Genomic DNA, 9303 nt, shown 5'->3' on the forward strand with positions numbered 1-9303 from the left:
CCTTCTTATCAGGCCTACAATGGTGTGAGGTAATGACCTGACTTATCTGGAACAGATTTTCTGAAAAATTTTTTTAGAGTTTTTAACCTGTGCAGATTTGATCCTGGGTCTCTTTGAGCAGTAAGATGTCTTAACTCTCTCAGCCACTCAGCCATCAAACTGTTAATTGATAAATACTATCTTTAGTTTTAAAATATGACTTTATATTAGATATTTCTATTTTTCTGAAGTTTATCTATTTTTATTTTTGCAGTTTTAGCTCAGCGGGGTTATCTGAAAGATAAAGCTTTTGTCAATTATTTGAAGTATTTGCAATACTGGAAGAAGCCTGAATATGCCAAGTTTTTGAAGTGAGTATGATCAACTTGAAATATACTCATATTTTTCTTTTTTAATAAGTTGTCTTTTTAAAAATATAAATTACTTCTAATTCATTCAAGATTTATTGTTTTTTTAAAAGCAAAATTTGTTTTGTAGATATCCCATGTGTCTCTATTTCTTAGAATTACTACAATATGAACATTTCCGACGAGAAATAACTAGTGCACAATGTGCAAAATTTATCGATGATCAACAACTGTTGCATTGGCAGCATTATACCAGGAAAAGAACGAGACTTCTTCAACCTCAGACTGAAACAAATCCAATAGTTTCACAAAGCCAGCCACAAAAATAACACAAATCAAATAATTATTATAATTACTATTAATCTACAAGGAATTTGATATTTGTAATGTATGTGTTTGACTATAGTAGATCTGTTAGTTTAATTAAAAATGAAATGGAGTAAGAAAAATATTTTTAAAAATGTATATAAAAATTGGTTTTTATAAAATGATAAATTGTATACCAATTCATTTTTAATTTAATACATTATCAATCTAAAAATTACACTGAAAAAATATTTCAATACAATTGTTTATTAATAATACAAAATAGTAATGTATAACTAGAACTCACTTGTGCCTGTGACCGGTGTGAAATTAATTAATTCAAGTTAACGAACGTTTTCTGGACGCCTTCCGTGTCCTCCTTCAGGTTAAACTGCTGGATTCTATTATTTTTAAAAAACTCCGTTCCGATCTTTTAATTAAGAATGAATTCGAATGATGATAGTTCGAAAGCGCGATGACCATCGTGCTCCGTGTCGTACTGTATCGTGTTCGTTTTTAATCTTTGTATTCCTTTTTTATCTTTGGGTCACATGACTTCATGTGTGATCGGACCCAAATAAATCTTCATGCATCCTCTTGTAATAAAGTTTGCCAAGCAAGCGAAAGAGCTATCTCGTCACGTGAATTAATGCATGTTGTTTTAGTTTGCGCTTTATGTATCTCTATCGCTTCCAGCCATTTAAGGTGTTCCATCTGAGTTGTTTTGGTTATTAGCGTGGCCCCCGCAAAGTCCACATTAATGCCCGGTTCAGAACCGTACACTGCGAGTGACGTGGTAGCTCTGTTGTATCTTATATCCGCCTTGTGCTCTTTAACCCTGACTTCCATAGAGCGTTTCGTTGATCCTATGTAGATCAGATCCCTATTAAATCTCTCGTCTTTTATCGAAATTCAGTATACGCCTGCCATTCTATTCGGGTCAGATGGGTCCTTTCCATTACATAACAAACTGTAAATAGTTGGGCCTCTCCTGTAAGCAACGGTGACCTTACGTCTCCTGGCGATAGACTCGTATATGGATTTCAAGGTCGGGTTATATGTGATGGGTATTCTCTCCACCTCCGTACTTTGGTTGTTACCTTGTGCCACTGTAGGTGCGTTTTGGCTCATTTGTGCTTTTTGGCGTTTCGACATTCTTGGAATAATGTTGCGGTAGGCGTGTATATCCGCAATCTTCTCAATATATTTCAACTCTTTCTCAAGTGCTTGTTGAGTGGAAGAGTGCGTGTATGCCTGTCTGACCAATGATCTAAATGTTGCTATTTTGTATTGGATGGGGTCGCACGAGTCACTCGGGATGTATGTGGGGCTTGCACATTGTTTGTGATACACCGAGGTATGGATGTTGTGCGAGTCAATCCTGATATCCAAATCCAAAAAATGCACATTGGCATCGCTATGTTGCTCAACTTCGATTGACAGACCATACGTGTTGTCATTCATCTTTTCTACGAATTGCGCCAAGTTCGGTGTTGTCTTCCATACGATGATGACATCATCTATATAACGTCTGTATAGTAGGATATCATTGGTGAATCCCGGGAGTGTTTTGGATTCGAGTTGTCTCACCACTAACTCACACAAGTCCCCTGACAATGGACTTCCCATCGGGACACCCCGCGATTGTAATGATCTGAAATTCAAAGGATACCTAAATCTATTTCAGTCTAAACATGCATACTTATTTTTAAGGAAATTATCTTTAATAAAATGTTTGTCTTAACATAAAATAGGAAAACTAATGACTCCAAATGTAATAATTTTTTCAGTAGTTAATTTAATAGAAAACAAATACTAAACTTCAGAAAAAAATTCAAATTTATAGATTACTGATAAATAAAATGTGTTATATATTTGATATACACACTATATATTCACATTACCAATAGCTTTAGAATGCAAAATGGGTAAACATGAATATGGTAAGTTAAATTTGTGTATATTGGGAAGGGTTATCTATGAACTGTCTACTCTAAAAAGGATATTAAATATGATAATTTCATTACAGTCAACTGCCTGGCACATGGTAAATTGAGCCTGACATGAACAATCTGCATTTATAATTGTGAAACGCCCAAATAATAAGTGTGACAGTTTTACCTTCTAAGATGGGCTTGTGAACAATATATCATTCTTCAATGACTTACTTGTCAGCTGAAATCTTCAAAACATGCATACCAGAGGAATGTGTGTGTGCAAGATAACACTACAGGCTGTGACACACTAGTCAATTTTTGTGGGAGTCATGTTACTGGACAACAGAAAAACATTTCTCCAGGCAGTGAGAGAGCAGTCATTGGGGAGTCAAATGACTGCTTTTGAGCTAATGACTTGACTTTTGAGAGAGAAAAAATCACTGTAACCATTGATCATGCATAGATTTATCACAGAAGTACAGGTCTTGTTTACAACACAAAAATAAAATGGAGGAAATTTTCTTGTAAATGGTGATAGGACACTACATTTAATTTCATTACTTCAATTGTTTGAACCACTTTACAATCACACTATTAAAGAATATCATGATAAGGTACTCAAGATGTTTTTGCACCATTGGCAGAAATTTAAGATTACCAGATAAGAAATGTTGATCATATAACTCAGGCAATTTGTTTCCTCATATGCCAAAACATTACTAAATGTCAACAGGTTTGTGCTTACTCAGAGATAAGTCTCATGGTTGAGATAGTGCTTAGTGTGTCACAGCATTAAGTTGAAGCATCAATGTCTGTCTCTTATTCACTTATACGAGAAATTTGATATTTATTTCTCTTTTTCATGACAATGGTCACAGTCCACATACTGTTAGATTGTGTTCATAATGTGGACTGCATGAAAAATTTCAAATGTAGGATCACACACTGTTCCATAGTGGCAGTTACATTCAATTTACATTCAACGCTTCAGAAGTGCTGATATCTGTGGCCATATCAATGAACGTAAGTCGCTTTTTTTCTGGTGTGGGGGCTAAGAGGACCTTTTAATTACATCAATTTCACAACATATCTGGGATATTTTTCAGAAAAGTTTCTGGGGTTTTTGACTGCCCAGCTTCAATACCAATGTCCCAGGTGCGTTTTTAAAATAAAATCTCATAACAGTTGGGAAAATTATACAACTCGTTGCTGGATGATTTTTTAAATTTTTAAGTAATTAGTTTGTCAATACAGTGGAATCTGCTTAACTCAAATTGGCCAAGGAAAAAAAAATTCGGACTTGGATTTAACCAGTTTGATTTGACTTTATGCAAGACTATTGAGGGAAGAAAATGAGTTACAGGTTCCACTGTGTTATGATTATGTATTTACATAAATTTGACAAAATGTAATTTAAATTATTAGAATTTTAAGTGTCATTAAACTGTAATAAATCTTTAATAGAAAATGTATAATGAGAATTACAAATTTTCTCAAATGTTTTTTGTTGTAATGTTTCCCTAATAATACTCTTAATTAAATAATGCTTATTTAATTATTAGATGAAACAAAGGAATAGTAAGTCTGCCACTAAGTAACCAAAAATCATTCGTTTTGCAAATTAAAATTAATTAGTTTATAAGAAATATCGCAGATTTATGTTTAAATTTAAAATTGCTATCTTATTTTAATTTTGGAAATTGCAGCAAATTTTTAATTTGCCAGGATTTTCTAATGTTTCTAAATGTCTTAGTTTAATGACAAGAATAAAATCATTACAATTGTTTCAAACTGGATTAAACGCCGAAAACAGAATTTTGAGTTATTTAAATTTGTTATTAATTAAGCGTTTTACAGTAATTAATTCATTACTTTTTTCTAGTTATTTGAAACTACCGATCAGATCAGAAGAAATAGAAAATATACCGAGGGATAAGTATTAGTAAATGCAATAGATATTCTGGAAATTAATTTGGCATTTTTGTTAATATTGGAATGGGTACAAACATTTCGAATATAAATCAATCGAAAGAGTTAATTGAGAAGATAGCTAATGACGCCGAAGGATCTGTCGAGAGAAAATGTGCGATAGAAAATAATGTAATCGAAAGTAAGAACACGTTATGTCGTCCGATATCAAACGAATTGGAAAAGACTATAGATGAACAGAGAACAGATACTCGCAAGGAAAGAAAAATGGAAGAAATGAAAAATAAAATAGATTACTTCAGTCCGATTCATTTCGTTCGAAAAATAGATGATTTGAGCGAGATTAGAAGAAGTAACGGAAAACTAGAAGACAAATTATCAGATATCTACAAAAAGTTTGATCCCGATAAGTTAGACAAATTAGAAAGAACGTCGAAAGGGAACGAAAGCGAAGTTCGCAAATTATCGCATAATGCAGATTTAACTTCTAAAATAACAGATAGTATTGTTAACAACAAAGAACTGCAACCATTTTTTCGGTAATGCCTATTTTTTCCTTAATTACCAAACACACAGGTTAGTGCTCGTAAATAATAAAGTCGTCAGCAGATAATCCCTTATTTCACGGATTTGGCCCTAAAAGAAAGGTTCAAAAATTACTCTGCGTCTTATATGTGAAGTTTGCGTGTTCAAGGGTTATCCTCTACTTAGCTTAACCCTTGTATAAAAACGTTATTCTTTAATTAAACTAACTTTTATTACTAATTATTACTTTTTCAAAATCAGAATACAGTAAAATATCTTTGGGTCCGACTGCCAAAGGCATGGAATAGTTTAAACATTCGTACACTGAATACTTCCCCACTAAATACCGAAATAGGGATGTCTTATATACTGTAAAATGTTGTTGATAATTCAGCAAAAGAACGTACCATTCGATTATCTAAACGAAAGTTCATGTAAACTCATTTCTCGTTTTTATATGTAATATATAGGATGTTTTTTTTAATTTCGTTTTCGATATTTTGACCCGCCAAAAATCGTATAAAGCTCCCGTCAAAAGGATACCTCTAACTGCAAAGTTGGTAAAGCTTTGCAGTTCCGCTCTACTATAATGTTTACATTTATTACAGTAGAGCGGGACTACTTGGACAATAGTTATTACTAGCGAGGTTGACGCAGAAGTTTTAAACGCGAAAACGTGTACGTCGGACGTTCGGCGCCGCTTTCCTGTAAGCCTAGAAGTTTCATAATGGCGTTTGGAATGTCGAGCACGATTCCACTGACTTCACAAACGCCATTGTCAAACTTCTAGGCTTACAGGAAAGCGGCGCCGAACGTCCGACGTACACGTTCTCGCGTTTAAAACTTTGGCCTCAACCTCGCTACTATCGGTTTTATTACTTGAAAAAACGCTTAGACATTAGTTCCATCTTCATTTTTCAACTAATTTCTCTAGTACGATGCTACAAAAAATTATATAATTCACAGCATATAAACATCCCGTTTAAACACTCATTCTCTTGCTCTGAATTCCGCTGGATCCGCCATTGCAATCCAAGTGCGTTCACACCGACGCGATCCCGTCTGCCAAAGTACGCGATTACTTTTATGCACAAAATAAATGTCCTCCTCCGTTCTAGTTGGTCGTTAATACACACGAGGAGAAAAGATTAAAACGGAACGGAATGGCACACGATCATGATCATCATTGATCGATCGGATGCTTTTGATATGATCCGTCTAAAAAAAATCACGAAAGTATTCATATTGTAAGAATCAATGCACAATAAACCGTGCCATAGGTATGCTCACAGCTTTTTATATAAAATTATGAAAATTGAAATTGATAATTTCACGGCTTTTGAAAGTTTTATCTTGTATTTTTTTAAACTCAGGTTTAAAGCTATTTGTGGAAATTTTATGGGAGAGTGGCTCATATTTAGGTGTTACGAACGCGAAGAAAACCCGGAAAACTCCGCGAGGCGCGAACCACGACCAGTGTTCAATGGTTTCATCAGCTCTGCCCAGGTTCTCGAAGTTAGAAAAAGGGGAAATCGTATTGGGGCATTTTCTACTGATTTTCTTTTATTGCCGGTTTCCCATTACTGCAAACACACAGGTCCAAGTTCAAAAATCTGAAATCAATCAATCATCGTTAAATTTTATTTATTGCATTTTTATAGAAATAATAGCTGCCGGGCGGCGAATTTGATGAGAACAAAAATTAAGATTGCTTCCCCCACAAAAGTTGGTACTCTTGTTAATAGAACAAAATTGAAAATACAGAAGAACTGTAGAAATCTTTGTCCCAATGCATTAGTTTACAGTACACGGAAGTATTTATTAAAACCTACAATGGCAGATAAGTTAGAAATTTATCTCATTGATCACAAAATCGAAGTACGAGATTAATTAAAAACAGTTAATTTTTTTGTGTGTGTTTTTTGTACGACTATCGCATTTTAAAAATAGAACGAAGCGCAAATGAAAGACGAAATAATAATACTTTTGCTCGAACAGAGAGACGAGGAAATGAAATTACATTGTGCAAAGTTAAAAACGAGTAAAATAATAAATTTATATATTTTTGTTTGATGATTTTTGAAATATTATCATTCAGTATTTTAAAAAATAATTTAAATTTTGTTTTAGAGCTTTTACGAATGAAAATACATCGAAAGGACAGACAGATATTACTGTTAAATAATTTTATGGAGCATACAAGAAACGTTTCCGAGAAGAAACTGACCGAATTAAGAAAAGGTATTGGTAAGAATTTCTCGCCTTTAATAATTTGATATATTCTTGGTTATTTTTGTATAGATTATTATTATTTTCTAGTTAAAGCTCTTGAAAATACAAACAAGACGAATGTATTCTTAATTAATAAATGTTCGTTCAATAACACAATTGTAGTGACAACGATTAAATTGTAATTAATTGTAAAATATTAATATAATAATTTTTTATATTACAGAAAAACTGAAGAGTGATGGAAGAGGCATATTATGTGCTCTGCGGTCCGAATATTTACTTTTGGTAACAGAAAAAGAAAACGTCCAGGTGATTACTATTAAAAATACTATTTTAAGTTTTACTATATGTTGGAAATTATTAGCGAGATTGAGGCCGAAGTTTTAAACGCGAAAACGTGTACGTCGGACGTTCGGCGCCGCTTTCCTGTAAGCCTAGAAGTTTGACAATGGCGTTTGGAATGTCGAGCATGATTCCACTGACTTTACAAACTCCAATGTCAAACTTCTAGGCTTACAGGAAAGCGGCGCCGAACGTCCGACGTACACGTTTTCGCATTTAAAACTTCGGCCTCAACCTCGCTGTTATTAAAATTTTACAATTGTTTTCATAATAAAGTTAATGTTTAAGTAACAGAAAACTCTCGTTATAGGGGTGATACAAAATAATTTACATGATAAATTTTTTCTTGTGCTAATTAGTATAGATTTCGTTTAAAAATTAAACGAAGATAATAGTTCAAAAATTCTTTCATAAAAATAAGATCCATAGATTATTCTTAATTGTCGGTATTCTTTACACTAGACAATATATGGAATGCAAAACATTGCAAAATTGACATCTACTTTAACCAAAATGATCGTTTTTAATCTTTAATAACAGAGACGTTATATCGAACGTCGAGCGAAAGAAGAGAATAAAGTGAATTCGGCAATACAAGATCTAAGATTTTACAATGCGTCATTTGAAAAAATTATTAAGCATTTATCGAGTAAAATTTATTTCTAGATCATTTTTATTATAAACAAATTATTTGTTGGAAAAAAATTGTTATATTTCTGCTTTAGAAAACGAATCGTCTACGTCTATATTGGAAGTATTGCAAACTATTAAATACGAAATTGGAGCGGGCGAATTTTTTCTCTCTCTTCTATGCCGAGTAATTTAGTCATTTTTATACCAGTTTATATTATTCAATTTTTCGTCATATATTTATATACATTAACTTTAAATTTTAGAGAAATAAAGAGAAATGTGAAAATCTTTCTTTAAACATAATCAAAAACAATTTGTATTTAGAACGTCGCCATTGTGAGAGATTAGCAAAATTGAAAATAAAGACAGATTATACGCAAGATCCAATAATTCTCTGTGCGAAACAATATTAATAAATTAAAAAAAAATTATCCTTTGAACGTTTTTTCCTTTCTGTAATTAAATTGTTTATTGTGAGCGTGAAAACGCTAAACTTTACATTTTTATTAATTTAATCGTTTTTATATTCAAGTCATTTCTCTTTTTTCCCCTTCTTTTGTCAATCCTTAGTCGGATCCTTGGATATCAATTCATATCCTCCGTAGAAAGCTATGGCTTGCCATTAAAATATCAATTGATTTAATTTAGAATTTAAAATAAGACAATATAAATATGATAATTTTTGAATCGAAATCTCAAAAATATAAACAGAATGTTTATTTATTAAATAAATAAATAAAAATCATTCCATTGTACTTTTTCCGGGTAGGACGGGACTGAGTAAAAGTTAGTGTGTGGCAGCGTCATTAATCCTTTTTTTAGGCGTTTTGTATTAATGAAATTGCAAAATAACAATGTTTTTAATGGATGTTATGTAAGGATTTTGAAATTATAAAAGACTTTAAAGAGTACCCTATTGTAAATTTTTTAAATCAGTTTACAATATAACTCAAAGCTTTCACAAACTATTTTATACGAAAATTTTATTCTTATAAATTATTCTAATAGTATTAATTATTAACGAATCGATATTATTTTGTAAGAATTTAAAA

At 32.3% G+C, this 9303-nt stretch overlaps 2 protein-coding genes across 3 annotated transcripts in view; both read left to right on the forward strand.

The window, feature by feature from the left end:
* Window positions 1-847, forward strand: part of MED31 (mediator complex subunit 31) — a 55322-nt gene extending 54475 nt beyond the window's left edge. For both annotated transcript variants that reach the window (XM_067281409.1, XM_067281408.1), the window contains 2 exons: window positions 254-350; window positions 478-847. In XM_067281409.1, the coding sequence (XP_067137510.1) occupies window positions 254-350; window positions 478-676 (296 nt within the window). In that variant the 3' untranslated portion in view covers window positions 677-847. The remainder of the gene's footprint in view (window positions 1-253; window positions 351-477) is intronic.
* Window positions 848-4477: 3630 nt separating this feature from the next.
* LOC136984371 (uncharacterized) lies at window positions 4478-8664 on the forward strand. The gene is made up of 8 exons (XM_067281334.1): window positions 4478-5058; window positions 6706-6922; window positions 6995-7085; window positions 7175-7291; window positions 7500-7585; window positions 8159-8267; window positions 8344-8435; window positions 8515-8664. The coding sequence occupies exons 1-8, from the start codon at window positions 4586-4588 to the stop codon at window positions 8662-8664; spliced, it is 1335 nt and encodes a 444-aa protein (XP_067137435.1). The 5' UTR covers window positions 4478-4585.
* The last annotated feature ends 639 nt before the right edge of the window (window positions 8665-9303 follow it).

This window comes from Centruroides vittatus, unplaced genomic scaffold (assembly GCF_030686945.1).
Source record: "Centruroides vittatus isolate TY-2023 unplaced genomic scaffold, ASM3068694v2 contig_918, whole genome shotgun sequence".
Classification (NCBI taxonomy): domain Eukaryota; kingdom Metazoa; phylum Arthropoda; class Arachnida; order Scorpiones; family Buthidae; genus Centruroides; species Centruroides vittatus.